At 38.8% G+C, this 17,105-nt stretch overlaps 1 protein-coding gene across 1 annotated transcript; it reads left to right on the top strand.

The window, feature by feature from the left end:
* Nucleotides 1-1,651: 1,651 nt before the first annotated feature.
* Nucleotides 1,652-15,759, top strand: LOC115792953 (peroxisomal N(1)-acetyl-spermine/spermidine oxidase-like). Its single transcript, XM_030747612.1, has 10 exons — nucleotides 1,652-2,208; nucleotides 9,746-9,922; nucleotides 10,028-10,158; nucleotides 10,277-10,464; nucleotides 11,619-11,800; nucleotides 11,969-12,138; nucleotides 12,363-12,448; nucleotides 12,547-12,659; nucleotides 13,754-13,908; nucleotides 14,482-15,759. Exons 1-10 carry the CDS (start codon nucleotides 2,055-2,057, stop codon nucleotides 14,611-14,613), a joined length of 1,488 nt encoding a protein of 495 aa, XP_030603472.1. The 5' UTR covers nucleotides 1,652-2,054; the 3' UTR covers nucleotides 14,614-15,759.
* Nucleotides 15,760-17,105: the final 1,346 nt, after the last annotated feature.

Genomic DNA, 17,105 nt, shown 5'->3' on the forward strand with positions numbered 1-17,105 from the left:
TTCATACAAGCACTTTTTTACATGCCTAAGTGCTTTTCACCTAACATTCACACACATTCACACTTCAACAAACACATCTCAAAGCAACTTCACTTCACTATCTTGCCCAACCATACTTACTCTACCTCATGACCTACAGCCACCCCAAATTTATTCTTATGCATAATCAATATTTTATAGACCCTGTCTAGCACTTTGCTCAACTCATCTTCTTTCTGTGCTGTCTGATCTATGTTAAACTGCATGTATGGATGCTTTCTTCCTTTACCACCAAAGCCTTCACTTTAGCCCTTCAATTCACGCCACCACAAAGCTATGCACATCTCACCCCATTTGGGCTATCTCTTTACAAATAACCAACTCACCAATCATCCATATTGATAAACAACTTTATGATCCATTCAACTTGCTCTCCATAGAGTACCTATATATGGTAAAAGTCAGGAATGTGGCAGTTGGCCACAAAGGAACACTATATAACCTTTGTTAACCCTCTTTTGAAATGACTCAGCAAGATTGGGCCTCCTCTCCCACCTGTCTCACATAGCATCTGTTTGACACTGTCTGTTTTGCAATAAACTCTGTATATGCATCAAGACTTGTATTGTAAAATGCAAATTCACAAAGAGCAATAATATCAATACTCACTTGTATGCAGGTCATGCTCTTATTTTTACACAAGCAAGTAGTGATATGGAGGTTTCGAAAAAATTAACAAAAGCTATGAAATGTATTCAAGTGTGGCTTAGCAGGTCATGTCTACTGCTTCATCTAAAGAAAACTGTTTGTATTAATGTGCTGTCATTAATGGTGCATGTTTTATACATGTTTTTGTATTGTGGGTCTTTATGTGTCTTTTTTTTCCCACGTGTAACTTCATGCTTTTCTTAATGCTTCTCTTCTCTACATTTACATTTCTTGGTAATTGTTTGATGTTTTTTTGTCTGACCTTCCAGGGACTACAGATGAAAAGTAGCCTTTTTGGCTAATTCTGGCATATTTACACTGTGATCTTCATTAATGTGCGCTGTCCCTTTTAAATAAATAAATAAAACAAACAAACAAACCACATCTTAGATTATTACACTGTCCCTTCAAATGTGCATTTGTTTATTTTTGTATTTAATGACACAAATTCAAATGACACTATTGACTTATATGACAAGATGCTTTGACCTGTGACCTGGGGGTGGACCCATCCTTTCAGGACCAAATCTGAATGGGATGCATTGCCAGTTACTGCTAAGACTAATAGTCTTTTCATACGTGTTTAATTTGAAAAAAAAATGTGCATGTATATCTCAATAAATACTCAATAAATACTAAATGACTGATTCTAAACTCTAAACGTGCATGTTACATACAAAAATGAATGCAGACTGCCACGTGCAGCGCCGCATTTGGATGTTGGAGCTTGACTTCCCCACGTTTCTCCTACAAATGCACCTTCAGGTTAATTTGGAGGTTGTAGCTGAAGAGCCTAGCTCCTGGTATACCAATCGATGGTCGTCCGCAGGCCAGGGGGGCGGACTTCCCCTGCCACCGAGCGCGGGGCGTCGGGGCGGCGACAAACATTGATCGGTGAGGGAGAAAGGGGACACCCGCATAGCCAGCCAGATCTAATACTGATTGGTTGACAAGTGGGTCGGAATCGGGAAGGGAGCGACAGCTGACAGAAGAACGGGAACAAAAATAATCGAAGATCAAAAAAATAAAAAGCACAGACAGTGGCAGCAGTGGACACTTGTCATTGCTTTTAACACTCGATTCCACTTAATCTCTTTGTATCTTATAACTTCGCTCTTCTCTGCGGCGGACTGACGAACCAACAACAGCACAGGCAAGAGCAGTTCATTCACCTGTGCCACATATTTGACACCGCCTCCATCGCAGGTGACGGATTGTCGCCACTCCTCGACCATAATTTCCTATATAATATATACCTGCACTTACACCATGTAGGCTGAATTCACACTGTACCTCGTACACGTCCTGAGGTGAACTAGAGACGTGTCGGTGAGAGCGATAGTTATACAGTTTGACGCGAACCAGGTATGGCGACAAGTTCGGACCCAAAGATAGTTATTATAGGATGCGGGATATCAGGTATAGCAGCGGCACACCGGCTTGTGAAAGCCGGATATGGCCATGTGCGGATTCTTGAGGCGACTGCAAGAAGCGGAGGACGAATAAAAACAGCAACTCTGGGTAAGCATTTATATGAAGTTTCTTTTTTAATGCCCCGTTTACACGAGAGCGTTTTCACTGGAAACGCTGACGTTTTTCCGTTTTCGCTTTCGAAAAGTAGCGCGTTCACACGGAAACGTTTCAGAAACGATCTCCGTTTACACGGAAACGCAAAACGCTGCAGTTCCTATTGCCAGGCTTCTTCTTCTTGGGGTTTTTACTGGCGGTTGGGAAACCAGCTTAGAAATTGGCGGTGTGGATATAGGAGGCGCAACCATACTGCGCATGTGCGAGTGCCGAAACGCATCAAAACTTAGCTGTTTTCTTCTTGTGTAAACGCGGCCTTAGTCAGTTTCTACTTTACACTGCCAGAAAATCAGTAAGAATAAGATGAGCTCAATTAAATCCTTAGGAACTTCTTTATAAAGTATGAGCAGCTTTATACATTGAAATAAATCTGGGAGGACAAACAATCCAACAGGTTCTTCTCTCTTGTTATCCACCTGCTCCGGTCAGCATCTTCTGTTGAAAATGTTTTCAGTTTCAGTGCTTGGACAGTTGTGAAGCTGCAGCTTACTGGTTCTGATGTTCTCCAAATGGGGAAAGATAACACGAAAAATATAGAGTTGCATTATCTCCAGTACAGTTACAGTCATTTCAAATTTCAGTTTTTACAGGACTCTATGCAGTACTTGATTAACTGATTATCAGCAACTGTAACCACCTCTTTATTACTGTGAATGCTGCAAGCATTCACAGTATTGTTCTTGTAATCTTTATTATTTATTATTATTATTATTATATGTTCTTCCGTACGTTTTTTGACCGCTAAAAACTCAAAAACCGCTTAAGCTACAAAAATAATTAAGGTATCAAAACGTTCAGCTTCTTCAGGAGAAGTGGGCTATTACTTTTCTGGTTCAAATCTTTAAGCATTGATTTTATATTAATATTTTTCTGAATTTTTAGCCCCATTGAAAATGAATGGGGAAGTTTCAAATCCTTTAAAAATCCTTTCAGGCTTTGAAAGCTAATAACTTCAGCATACCTTAAGCTAGAGAAACCATTTAAGCTTTAAAATGAAGCCAAGCCTTTCAGCTATTCAGCTATTACTTTGTGTTTTAAAATCTTTTCCGGTTTAAGCACAGTGAGCATTTAAGTTTGAGGATGTTTTTCAGGCGTTTCAGAGTTTATAATGATTGTGTATTGCATTTGCTAGAGTGGGAGCCTGATTAGTAGAGTGGGAGACTTCAAAACTTTCAGATGGAAAATTTATTTCTAAATTGCCGCTGTGTCCACACTCTTCACTCTACAGCCATGATTTTTTGCTCAAAATGTAGAGCTGCTTCTCTACTTTCAAAAAATGTGTCTTTAAACCCTGTCAAATGTACACTTTTTAAACTGTAAGCATTCAAACAGAGAGAGTACCTTCCAACTCCTTCATTAACCTCCATAGTAATTTCTGAGAGGTGATTTTCTCCAAAGCAGAAATGAGCACCTTTTTTAAACTGCTCCCACAACCACACTTTTGAGCCCAGGAAAATAAAAATGACACCACTGTTTAGAGCAGGTCCTTGTGGTGCTCACAGTTCAAAAATGATTTTGATAGGAGCTACGGTTTTTGATTTAGAAGCACTTATTTGACAGTTGCGCCGAGTCAAATTTGGCCAGAGTGCACGCACCTCAGCAGGTAAGCAGTGCACCTCGCAGGTGTTTTCAATTGGCGCATTTGCAAGCATTCAGCTTGGGAGAGCTCTCCAATATGTATGCATGCAAACCTCACTGCTTGTATGAGACTCCTGTTGGCTCAGTGGTAGAAACACTGGACCATGAATGCAGAAAAAGCAGAGAGAGCAGGTTCAAGTCCCACTTTACCCCAAACTTAAAAGATTTTCCATTGGGTTTGGAACTTTAAATCTCTTCATATTCAAAGATATTTAACTCACTTTTTTCACAGTTTTCTGCACCTTATTTCTCCTTCATGTTTAGCACAAAGTTTGTGTGTGTGTGTTTGTTTCTTCAAGCCATTTGACCCTATAAAACTTTTTAGATTAACACTTTAGCAAGTTTCAGGTAAACAAAAAAAAAAAAACAAACAAAAAAAAAAAAAAAACAAAAAAAAAAAGTTGTTGCTTTAATTTGCTGTGACTGCGCTCACCCTAGTGGTTAACCAGAGAAGCAGCAGTTTTAATAACACAAAGTCAGAACAGCATGGTCAGGAAAAATGGCCAGAGGTCATCAGCTACCATAGCCACTTCAGTCATGGTGGCCCATTATCAGCCACCCTCAATAACCACACATTGACATCACAAACCAACAATCACACTGAAACCAACAAGACATCACTGAATAACTGATAAACACCAATAACTAAAACCCCCAAACATCAGCATAAACACTCCCATAAGTCCCTGCTTCTGTGGCTCCTCCCATTGGCTGCCACAACAGCAGATTCATTCTGTCCACAATTTTCTGCACTTTCATTCTTCTTCATGTTTAGGAGAATCATTCAGTGTATTTTAACATTTGCAACAAGATTCCCAAATATTTCAGGAATGACAGCAATTCAGCTGAAAGCCTTCAGTTGCAAGACATTAAACTACAGTACTAAACTTGGATTTAACTTCTCAATATGTTTTACGGTTTTTCTTCAAGTCCAGTTTAAATTTCTTCAGGCTGATTCTTGGTATTCAATACTTGTCAAATTCATGAACTACAATTAAAGACCTTGTAGCTTCTGGCAATTCATGTGATCACCTACTGCTTACACAGAGAAGCTGCATTTAATTTAGACAAAACGGGAAGAGCTTAAACATGAAAAATGGACCATGGTCATCTGCTACCATAGCCACTTGAGTTATGGTGGTGCCCTTTTAATATCTTCTCTGGTTTTTCTTTAGCTGCAGTTTAAATGTCTTCAGGCTTTATTGTTTTTTTTTTAATACAACCTTTTATAGTGAGGGATAATTAAACAAACTTGAGTTGAAGAAGAAAGAGATCTTTTAACTCTTTGGCAATCCTGTGCTCACCTACTGATTGCACATGGGAATTGCACTTTGATTACACAAACTTAAACAGGAAAAATGGCCCAAGGTCATCAGCTGCCATAGCCATCTCACTCATGGTGGCCCATTTTACCCATTTCAATGTCTTTTATGGTTTTTCTTCAGCTGCTGTTAAAATTTCTTCAGGCTGTTCTTCTGCCCTTTAAGCAAATCAAGTTTAATTTAGCTACTTTCTTGACAATTTCAACTGTTTTGCATTTAAAATTCATTTTCAGCATTTGTCAGCTGCTTTAACTCTTTCAGCCAATCAGAATTCAGCTCTGAAGCATTTCCTGGCATTTCAGCTCCAATCATTCATCTACAAGCATTCAGCTTGGAGGAGCTCTCCAATATGTATGCATGCAAACCTCACTGCTTGTATGAGACTCCTGTTGGCTGAGTGGTAGAAACCCTGGACCATGAATGCAGAGAGAGCAGGTTCAAGTCCCACTTTACCCCAAACTTAAAAGATTTTCCATTGGGTTTGGAACTTTAAATCTCTTCATATTCAAAGATATTTAACTAATTTTTTTCAGTTTTCTGCACCTTATTTCTCCTTCATGTTTAGCACAAAGTTTTAGTGTGTGTTTGTTTCTTCAAGCCATTTGACCCTTTAAAACTTTTTATATTAACACTTTAGCAAATTTCAGCTGAACAAAAAAAAAAAAAAAAAAAAAAAAAAATCTTATTGCTTTAATTTGCTGTGACTGCATTCACTCTAGTGGCTAACCAGAGAAGCAGCAGCTTTGATGACACAATGTCAGAATGGTATGAACAGGAAAAATGGGCAGAGGTCATCAGCTGCCATAGCCACTTCAGTCATGGTGGCCCATTATCAGCCACACTGAATAACAACATATTGACATCACATTGACATCACAAACCAACAATCACAGTGAAACCAACAAAACTTCACTGAATAACTGATAAAGACCAATACCTAAAACTCGCAAACATCAGCATGAACACTCCCATAAGTCCCTGCTTCTGTGGCTCCTCCCATTGGCTGCCACAACAGCAGATTCATTCTGTCCACAATTTTCTGCACTTTCATTCTCCTCCATGTTTAGGAGAATCATTCATTGTATTTTAACATTTTCAACAACATTCCCAAATATTTCAGGAATGACAGCAATTCAGCTGAAAGCCTTCAGTTGCAAGATATTAAACTACAGTACTAAACTTGGATTTAACTTCTCAATATGATTACGGTTTTTCTTTAACTCCAGTTTAAATTTCTTCAGGCTGATTCTTGGCATTCAATACTTGTTAAATTCATGAACTACAATTAAAGACCTTGTAGCTTCTGACAATTCATGTGATCACCTACTGGTTACAGAGAAAAGCTGCATTTAATTTAGACAAAGTGGGAACACCTTAAACATGAAAAATGGGCCATCATCATTTACTGCCATAACCACTTGAGTCATGGTGGTGCCCTTTCAATATCTTTGATGGTTTTTGTTCAGCTGCAGTTTAAATGTCTCTAGGCATTTATCATTTTTTTAACTTTCACATCTCTTTATAGTGAGTGGCAATTAAACAAACTTAATTTAAGAAAGAAATCTTCTAACTCTTCGCCAACCCTGTGCTCACCTACTGGTTGCACATAGGTATTGCACTTAAGTTAGAGAAACTTGAACAGGAAAAATGGCCCAAGGTCATCAGCTGCCATAGCCATCTCACTCATGGTGGCCCATTTTACCCATTTCAATGTCTTTTATGGTTTTTCTTCAGCTGCCGTTAAAATTTCTTCAGGTTGTTTTTCTGCCCTTTAAGCAAATCGAATTTAATGTAGTTACTTTCTTGACAATTTTAGCTGTTTTGCATTTAAAATTCATTTTCAGCATTTGTCAGCTGCTTTAACTCTTTCAGCCAATCAGAATTCAGCTCTGAAGCATTTCCTGGCATTTCAGCTCCAATCATTCAGCAAATAAAGTTTCAGCTGTTTGAAGCATTATTAACAGCCTTTCAGCAGTTTTAACACCTGTTCAGCAATTTTAACAGCTGTTCAGCAGTTCAGCAATTCAGCAGTTCAGCAATTCAGCAGTTTAGCAATTCAGCAGTTCAGGTACTCAGCAGTTCAGCAATTCAGCAGTTCATTGAAGCTCATTCAGCAAATAAAGTTTCAGCTCTTTGAAGCCTTTCTTGGCATTTCAGCTCCAATCATTCAGCAAATAAAGTTTCAGCTGTTTGAAGCATTATTAACAGCTGGTCAGCAGTTTAGCAGCTGTTCAGCAGTTTTCTCAGCAGTTCAGCAATTCAGCAGTTCAGCAATTCAGCAATTCAGCAGTTCAGCAATTCAGCAGTTCAGCAATTCAGCCGTTCAGCAATTCAGCAGTTCAGCAATTCAGGTATTCAGCATTTCAGCTGTTCAGCAATTCAGCAGTTCAGGTATTCAGCAGTTCAGGTATTCAGCAGTTCAGCAATTCAGCAGTTCAGGTATTCAACAGTTCAGCAGTTCAGGTATTCAGAAGTTCAGCAATTCAGCAGTTCAGCAATTCAGCAGTTCAGCAATTCAGCGGTTCAGCAATTCAGCAGTTCAGCAATTCAGGTATTCAGCAATTCAGCAGTTCAGCAATTCAGCAGTTCAGGTATTCCGCAGTTCAGCAATTCAGCAGTTCAGCAATTCAGCAGTTCAGGTATTCAACAGTTCAGCAATTCAGGTATTCAGAAGTTCAGCAATTCAGCAGTTCAGCAATTCAGCTGTTCAGCAATGCAGCAGTTCAGCAATTCAGGTATTCAGCAGTTCAGCAATTCAGCAGTTCAGGTATTCAGCAGTTCAGCAATTCAGCAGTTCAGCAATTCAGCAGTTCAGCAGTTCAGGTATTCAACAGTTCAGCAGTTCAGGTATTCAGCAGTTCATTGAAGCTCATTCAGCAAATAAAGTTCCAGCTGTTTGAAGCCTTTCTTGGATTTCAGCTCCAATCTTTCAGCATGCAGCATTCACAGTGCATTTTCTTCAGGAAATGCTTTTTCTAGTTATTATTATTATTATTATTTAAGTTTTTGGCAGTTTGCTGGAGGATTCAGGTGTGAGATGGGCACATTGCTGTTACTGAGTCAACCTCTGTATAGGCAATGCAATGGCGCAGTAAAATGACAGAGCTCTACCCAACTGAAGGCGGTACCTTAAGAGAGCTATACATTAATGACTGCCCACAAACCTCAATAAACTGAAGCAACGCTGCAAAGAATAGTGGGCCAACGTTCTTCCACAAACATCTGAAACATAGTCATGCAGAAAATGATTCAAGTTACTGAAGCTAAAGGTGGTTCTATAAGCTGGTGACTCATGGTGGTGTGCTTAGTTTTTCCACAGAACTGTATAGTTCTGTGAAAGCAGAGCTGCTACTACAATGGTCTCCTATGATTAAGATAATTACACTGTATAGCCAAAAGTATTCACTTGTCTGGCTTCACACCCATTCTTAATCCATAGGGTTCAATATGTCGTCACCCCACCCTATGCAGCTATAACAGCTTCAACTCTTCTGGGAAGGCTTTCCACACGGTTTAGGAGTGTGGTCAAAAAATGCCCAGAAACATTCTTCCAGAAGTGCATTTGTGAGGTCAGACACTGATGTTGGATGAGAAACTTTGCATGTGGCACAATGCAGTCAGACAAGTACCATTCCCCTGACAACCGCCAAACCCAGACACACCCATCTGATTGCCAGACAGAGAAGTGAGTCATCGCTCCAGAGAACACATCTCCACTGCTCTAGAGTCCAGTGCTTATATGCTTTACACCACTGAAAAGCAACGAGGACACGCACAATCCAATAATCTGAAAATTGGGTGCTGGGCCAAAAGTAAGCAAGAAAGAAAAGGAAGTGTGCACACCAGAAAAGCTCGTGGATGATAAATTCACACTTTTCTGGTGTGCGGACTTCCTTTTCTTTTGTGCTTTGCACCACTGCATCTGACGCCTTGCATTGCTCTTGGCTTGAATGCAGCTTATCAGCCATGGAAACCCATTCCATGAAGCTCTCTATGCACTGTTGATCTAACCTGAAGGCCACATGAAGTTTGGAGGTCTGTAGCAATTGGCTCTGCAGAAACCTCTGTGCACTATGTACCTCAGCATCCGCTGACCCCCACTGTCATTTTACATGACCTACTACTTTGTGGCTGAGTTGTTGTCATTCCCAATCACTTCCACGTTGTTATAATCGCACTAAGAGTTGACTATGGAATATTTAGTAGCGAGTAATTTCACGACTGGACTTGTTGGACAGGTGACATCCTATTATGGTGCTATAGTGGAATTCACTGAGCTCCTGAGAGCGAGCCATCAAAATGTTTTTTTGAAGCAGTCTTCATGCCTAGGTGCTTTGAGTTTATATAGTTGTGGCCATGGAAGTGATTGGAAAAGTTGAATTCAATGATTTGTATGAGTGACTGAATACTTTTGGCAATATGGTGTATGTCGTGAACACAAGTCTGATTTTGTGTCATTTTATGAACACCGAACAAGGAAAAGTACACAAAGATTTGTTTTTCTTCAACAGGTAACACCATTACAGAGATTGGTGCAGCTTACATCCATGGCCCATCTGAGGAGAACCCAGTGTTTAGTCTGGCTCGTGACTATGGCCTCCTGCCTCCAGAAGCCCTCACCCCAGAGAACCAGGCTTTAGACGTTGATGAAGATCCTCCGTGGGTTCCCAACTGGTTCAGCAGTTCAGGTGAGAAAGAAATACAGCAGGTGTACTTTAACAGTACACAGTCTGTCAGCTGCATAAGAGAATAAAAATGTGATTGTTATTAGAATTTTCAATTCTGTCCTAAAGGTAAGCAGCTGAGTGCCGAAAGCATGGAACCAGCTATGGATATGTTTCAGGAGATTTTGAATAGTACTTCGCAGTTTCGTAATCGCAAAGATACATCCTGGACCAGTGTAGGACATTTCATCCGAACAAAGGTACATTATTCTGATTGTATATCCATGTTGATGCTATAAAGCCTGAATTTTTTTAAAAAAGAAGAAAAAATAAGCTATGTTGCATGTCTGTGTGTTGCAATTTGTCATTTTTTTGCAGGCAGAGAGGCAAGCAGCAGGAAGGTGGAAAAATAAAAATGAAACTACCAGGAAGCTGTTACTTTCTGGCTTAAGTACCATGCTGAAAGTGGAGTGCTGTGGAAGTGCAACTCATAGCATGGATGACCTGGACCTGGCAGGGTTTTCCATGTACAAGGGCCTACGTGGAGTGGACTGCACATTCCCGAGGTTTGTGCATCATCATATAAATAAAGGGTTTTAAGATAAATACCACATGGACTATAGCATTGTGTGCACTCTACCCTATTGCTCATTCATTTACTGCGACGCTCCTCTGTAGCACTTTAAGTTTATGCTCTCACCACCAGCTGCTATTAAAGAGTAAAGTTGTAATGAGTTATTAAAGTGGCAATAATTTAAATCCTTAGGTAGTTCCTTAAGTGTTTCTTTTCTTTATTTTGTAGTTGCACTATTTCTGAGAACCTGCTGTTTTTATTATATTAAACATGAAGCTCTTTTGTGTGATAAGCATTAGACATCAGCTATTTGAGTTCTTTTTTTTTTTGTCTGTTTTTACAAAGCTCTGTAAATAAGTACTATAGAAATATAAAATGCCCTCAACTACTTCTTTTTTCCCCCAGTTAACCTTTTTATTTCTTGATTGATTGAATATTATGTAGGATTCTATTTAAAGTACACACATAGAAACCATGGACGTGGGCTGAGCTGATATATAACAAAGTAAGGATAAGGTAAACTGACCTTTCTGCACTCTGCTATGTTAAAAATCAAGGGTTTTGGTTTGTAATCCAGTTAATTTGGAGAATCATTAACTGCTGACTAAGTCTTGAATGACTGTGAAACAGCCGTGAAAACACCATGAAACTGCATCAGTGCACCGTGAGGCAGTCAGCTTGTGGCACCGCCACCCATGATTGCGGTTGTATGTACTGAACTAGACTGAGAGATACATATTTATACTGTTCCAATGGTAATTTAGTCAAAGTCCAAATTAAATATTGTAATGATTTAAAATATTTCACTTTGTGTATTGAATATAGAAGAAATAATATACATTTATATGCAAAAGTTCACTGTTTTGAATAAATTAAAGAAAATTCACAATACTCTATTTTTGAGTGCACTAATGTAATGAACCTCAATAGTTTACTAAATAGTTTAATAAATAGATTGCACATGGCTGCACTGTGTAATCACTTCTATACAACTTTAAAGAGCTATGATTATCACATCTAGTCTAAAATATGTATCTGTTGCACATGCTACTATATGACAGTAGTACTTGTAGTTAGCAGTATCTAGTTCATTATATGACTATGCATCTTATGCATCCAGGTAATTTTACTTGCATTGTCTTGCAGGGGGTTTGAGGGCCTAATCGACAAGTTGATGTCGGAGCTCCCCTCTGATTTGGTGACCTACAATTGCCCTGTGCGCTGTGTCCACTGGAACAACACAGAGCACGGCTCAAGTGCTGTGACGGTCGAGTGTGAGAATGGGGAGAAGATTCCTGCTGATCATGTTATTCTCACAGTGCCTTTAGGTAAACTTCTGTTCATATATTATATAATGTTTTTCATCTCTGTGCGTGAAATAGAGTATTTGTAAATTACGACTTCTGTCAGAGTTTAGTCTTTGGGGTTTTTTTTCTGTAGCTTTAATTTAACAACGAAGTGTCATCTGCTGCAATTTTACATTTTCTTTTTGTCAGGATATCTGAAGAAGCAGCACTCAACTCTGTTCAGCCCTCCTCTCCCAGCCCACAAGCTGAAGTCCATTGAGACAGTAGGATTTGGAACGTGCGACAAAATATTTGTAGAGTTTGAAACTCCGTGGTGGGATGATGACTGTGAGGTGATCTACCTTGCGTGGGAGGATGAGGTTTGTAATGCAGTCTCTGGAATAGTTTTCTAAGCATATACAAAATGTGTGTTTTTTACAGCATCACAAGAATATTTGACACAATTTTAAAGACATGAAATTGTTTCTTTGTTTTTGGTTTTTCTGCTTTGTTTTTTTCAATTTATATGATGCCAAATAATACCATAAATTATCTGACTGTGGAGCCAGGGATCGGTGACTATATAAACCCTTTGTGTCTTCAGGAGAGTTTGTCAGACCATGTGTCAGATGTGAGCAAATCCTGGATAAGGAAGTTGGTGTCATTCACTGTGCTTAAACCTAATGAATCGTAAGTGACATGTTAATCTGAGGCACAATGGCAATTCTTTCCTGTATGTTTCCTTTGGAATTCAAACCAGCAATGTGGCTTCTCTTGTTAACTCTCAGGGGTAGCCACGTTCTCTGCAGCTGGATTTGTGGACATGAGGCAGAGTATATGGAGACACTTCCTGAGGAGGAAGTCAGACATTCGATCACAGAGCTCGTCCGCACATTTACAGGTGAGTCTTATATCTGTGGTCTCAGCCTTGTAGCTCTTTCCTCCTCAGAACGGATGAAAATTGATGGTTTATTACTTTTATAATATTGCATTAAAGATGCAATAAATATGAAAAGATAAAATTTAAATGTTTAATCTAAGAAACTTCTGTATGCAGTATCAGAAAAGTTCAGTTCTTCCTTTAGAAAACTATAAAACATCTGATTGCTACAGGAATAGAACTAATTTAAATAAAGACTGTATGCATATGTAAAACTGGGCACATTTAATACAGTAGCATTAAAAACAATTCAATATTCTGGTTGAAACTACTAATATAATATTGGCACAAATAGCATTTAGATGTCAAAAACCAATCACGCTCCAACTTATCTGTAACATGTTAGAGTTGACAAAATAGTTCAGTTTAGATTTATGAAACCAGGTTAGACTTGAATCTATAATTAGGAAGTGAAACCTTCTGGTGCAAAGATGTACATGTTAGACTCAGTATTGAATGGGCGCCATTAGAGCAAAAGCTCCCTGGTTGGAGCCCTGGAGACGACACAAATGACTTGGGCATTGTGTCAAGAAGGGCGCCTGTAATAAAAATCTGCCAAATTAAATGTACAGAGCTGCCTGCTGTGGCAACCCCTTTGTTTTAAAAAAATGAATAAAAAAGGGAGAGGTTCTTGTGCATAAGAAATTTTCTTCTTAGGTAACTGATCCATAACTACTTTTTGTTGTTGTTGTTGTTGTTGTTGATTGTAGACTCTTATGGGAGTGGATGTTATGCTGTATTGAGTGAACTGTCTTTCTGCTGCGTAATAAACCAGAATGTTTGAGGGCAGATTCAGATTTAGCCTTTTCACCATTTGTTGTACAAGGTGCTGCCTGATGAAATGAGGCCACAAATAGTTACTGATATACAGGATTCAAGGTCGAAAAAGTGTAACTGTCATAAACAGAGAGAAGGTTTTATTACATAATAAAATTCATAGCTGTTTTTATTACCATTGTGTGTGCATTATTTCTCTGTGTAGATTAGATTTCTGTAGATTTTTATGTTTTCTGAAGTGGTTGAGCCTTGGTTGTTTCATAATTGTGTGTGTTTAGGTGACTCTACTATCACACCAAAGAGAATCCTGTGCACCCGCTGGTTTACTGATCCCTGGACATACGGTTCCTACTCTCACCCAGCCATAGGCTGTACAGCCAAGGACCTGAAGAACATGATGGAACCTCTGCCCTCAAAGGGAACTTTGCCACAGGTACTTATACAGTACATGCATTATACAGTAAAAATCTTGAGCCTTATATTTATTTGTACTTGTGCTATTTTGTGCTGCTTTGCTTTCCTTAGTTAGCATACTGTGCAAAAGTCTTGAGCCACCCCCCATTTCTTCATATTTTGCTTCCAAAGAGCCACATACAGCCAGGTATTAGCTCATAACTTGGCATATCTAAAATGTTTGAAGACAACTGGACAAATGGAGGACAAAAAAGTGACAGACCTAAAAAAACAGGAAAAAATCAAGCAAAGAACCTAATCCAAATATTGACTTTCAAGTTCAAATTATTCACACTCTGTTTTTGCCTTATATACTGTGTTTCCATGATTGTGTGCACATGTTTCAATAAATTACTGCACCTATTTCCCATTTCCCTAGCCAAATAGAACTTGTACTTTTGTTTGCAAAATTTATGCATACAGTACACAAGTGAAGTGAGAACAAAAGACAAGAGAAGTGAATCATATTGCCCAGGGAATTACTGACTGACAAGGAAGTGACAAAATATAACCTTGAAAAATACTTGTCTGTTTTCTGACTTGTGTGTTTCAGCCCTTGCAGGTTTTGTTTGCTGGAGAGGCAACTCATCCTTGCTTTTACTCCACTGTCCATGGAGCACTTCTCACTGGGTGGCGAGAAGCTGATCGACTCATCACTCACTACTGGGATTCTGATAGTTCATGAAGTCCCTCTACCTTACCTTACCTTATCTTATCTTTTTGTCTGGCACTAAAAATCACAATGTTGAATATGGGAACAAAGAGGGTTTGTGGCTGTAATGGAAAATTTGTTTCTGAACTCAAATAACCTCTGTGTACTTATTCTCTGTAATTGTAATTTTCTAGCACAAAGACCGAGTGTGTGAAGATGGGAAATGGTGTGGGGTTTCTTTTGTTTTTTTTTAAAGAAGTATATGCATGGAACTGAACTCCAACAAGTCCATCTAATAATTATCAAGGAGTAATAACACTGAACAATTTTAGAACAGTATGAACAAATAAGACATAATTACACACAAGCAGCTATGGCAATACAAATATAAAAACCAAACCAGGTAGATCACAGGTAACTTAATAGCTACAGGTAAGCAGTAGTCGCGCAGGTGCTTGGATCAAATTTGCTAAGCAAAGCAGGCACAGCAGAGGACCCAGCAGGAATTGAATGCAGAGTGAGACAGTGTGGGTTAATGAGACAATATTGAGCGTGAATCGAGTGACTGGGACTAGCTAGAAAGGCTGGGTTTGGTGTTTCCAGGACCGAAGAGATAAGAAATGCAGCCATGGATGAAGTAAGCTGGACTTAAAAAATACACACCAAATGTGCAAATCTTTACTGTCCATAGTGGAAGTTAGTGGAAAGATCCATATAGGTATAAATGCACTGTCTGGGCATTGCCTCAGTTTGAGGATGCATAATAAGCGCAAAGTCTAGTTCAAATGAACTATGTTAAACACCATAGTGAGGACACCGTCTATGTAGATGCCTGTGTGTTTTGGCCTTCTCATAGAGTGAGTAAAAGGACCACAAATATGCTGTATGATTCAGATGCAGAGGAGCTTATTTCCAAATAAAGATAGGACACCAAATCCCTGAACCATTTCATTAAACTCAAAAAATGATTTGCATTGTCTAACAGGAACCCTTCTAAGTATTTACAAACATGTCTGTTTTAGAGTGATTTTGTTGTTTCAGATCAAGCAAACATGATTGATTAGATTTCCTATAATTAAACTAAGTCAATGAAAGTAGAAGTACCTCCTGATTTGTCACAAATGGACCAAAGGGCTCTATCTAGCTCTTAGTGTATCTATGCTTGTGATTTTTAATGAATAAATAAAATCAAATGTTAGCAAACTGCAATGTTGTTACTGTGTTTATTTATGCAAGTAAATTAATACAATACCAGCTAATTACCTTAATGTGGGTCCTGTTCAAACAGACTATCTCTACACACAATCTATGTGCTCTAATCTTCTAGTTTAATGCTGAGACATTCACTGACTGTCCCCAAAAAACTGTGATAAGACTCTGTACCTCATCAAGTAATAACAAGTAATAAGTTATAAGATATAAATACAAATTTTAATTAGCTATACCTACATTAAAGATACAGTTTTAAATATTGACTGAAAAGGGGAGTCTGTGTGTTTTGTAAGTGCAAATAATTTTCCTCAAAGTGAGGAAATAAATTCAATACTCAATGAAATGTACTGCATTTCATTCAAGAGAGCCAATAAAGACAGGGAGAAATTAGCTTAAGCTACCAATAGAGTCATTTTAATATCTGGCGATCGTTTGGTCAGTTTTGCTCCTTTGAGGGCTTGCCACAGCAGATCATCTGCTGTCATCTCACCCTATGCCTTGCATCCTCTTCTGTCACACCAACCCTCTGCATGTCCTCCTTCACTAACATCCATGAGTCTTCTCTGAGGTCTCTCTCTTTTCCTCCTGCCTGGCAGCTCCATATTCAACACCCTTTGTCCAATATATCCACTATCCCTCCACTGTACATGTCCAAACCATCTCAGCCTCACCTCGCTAACTTTGTGTACAAACCGCTCAGCTTGAGCTGTTCTTCAAATGTAGTCATTTCTAATCCTGGTCACTCCCCACAAAGAACTTAGCATTTTCAACTCTGCCATCCAGCTCCACCTCCTGTCTTTCTGTTAGTGCCACTGCTTCCAAACCATACATCATAGCAGGTCCTTTCTAGGTAAACCCTCCCTTTCACTCTTGCTGCATTCCTCCACCCACTCCACCCTGCCTGCACTCTTTTTCACCTCTCTTGTGCACTGTCTGTTGCTTAGCTCTCATTGTACATTCTGTATAATGGCAATAAAGTCATTCTATTCTATTCTAGTCTATTCTATTCTATTCTATTGTATGGTTGACCCCAGGTATTATGCTTCATCCACTTCATTAGCTCTACTCCTGGCATCTTCACATTGATACATGAAAACCGATCACGGGTTAGAAAGCCTTAAAAAAGAAACCTACAACATTGTTTGCCTTTCATAAGTCAAAATTTCAACTTACTAACTCAAACTTCTCAGAAAATAATTTGAAATTTCGAGTTTTTAAGCTGAAACTTTGAGATAATGATCCGAAATTCTCAAAAATGGCAAAAAAATGTTGTTGTTTTGTTTGTTTGCTTTTTGTTTGTTTGTTTGTTTGTT

The sequence above is a fragment of the Archocentrus centrarchus genome, chromosome 15, assembly GCF_007364275.1.
Source record: "Archocentrus centrarchus isolate MPI-CPG fArcCen1 chromosome 15, fArcCen1, whole genome shotgun sequence".
In the NCBI taxonomy this organism is placed as follows: Eukaryota; Metazoa; Chordata; class Actinopteri; order Cichliformes; family Cichlidae; genus Archocentrus; species Archocentrus centrarchus.

Coding starts and splice junctions, on each gene's coding strand:
- LOC115792953 (XM_030747612.1), top strand. CDS start 2,055: ATGGCGACAAGTTCGGACCCAAAGATAGTTATTATAGGATGCGGGATA. Junction 2,209..9,745: donor AATAAAAACAGCAACTCTGG/GTAAGCATTTAT, acceptor TTTCTTCAACAG/GTAACACCATTACAGAGATT. Junction 12,139..12,362: donor ACCTTGCGTGGGAGGATGAG/GTTTGTAATGCA, acceptor TTGTGTCTTCAG/GAGAGTTTGTCAGACCATGT.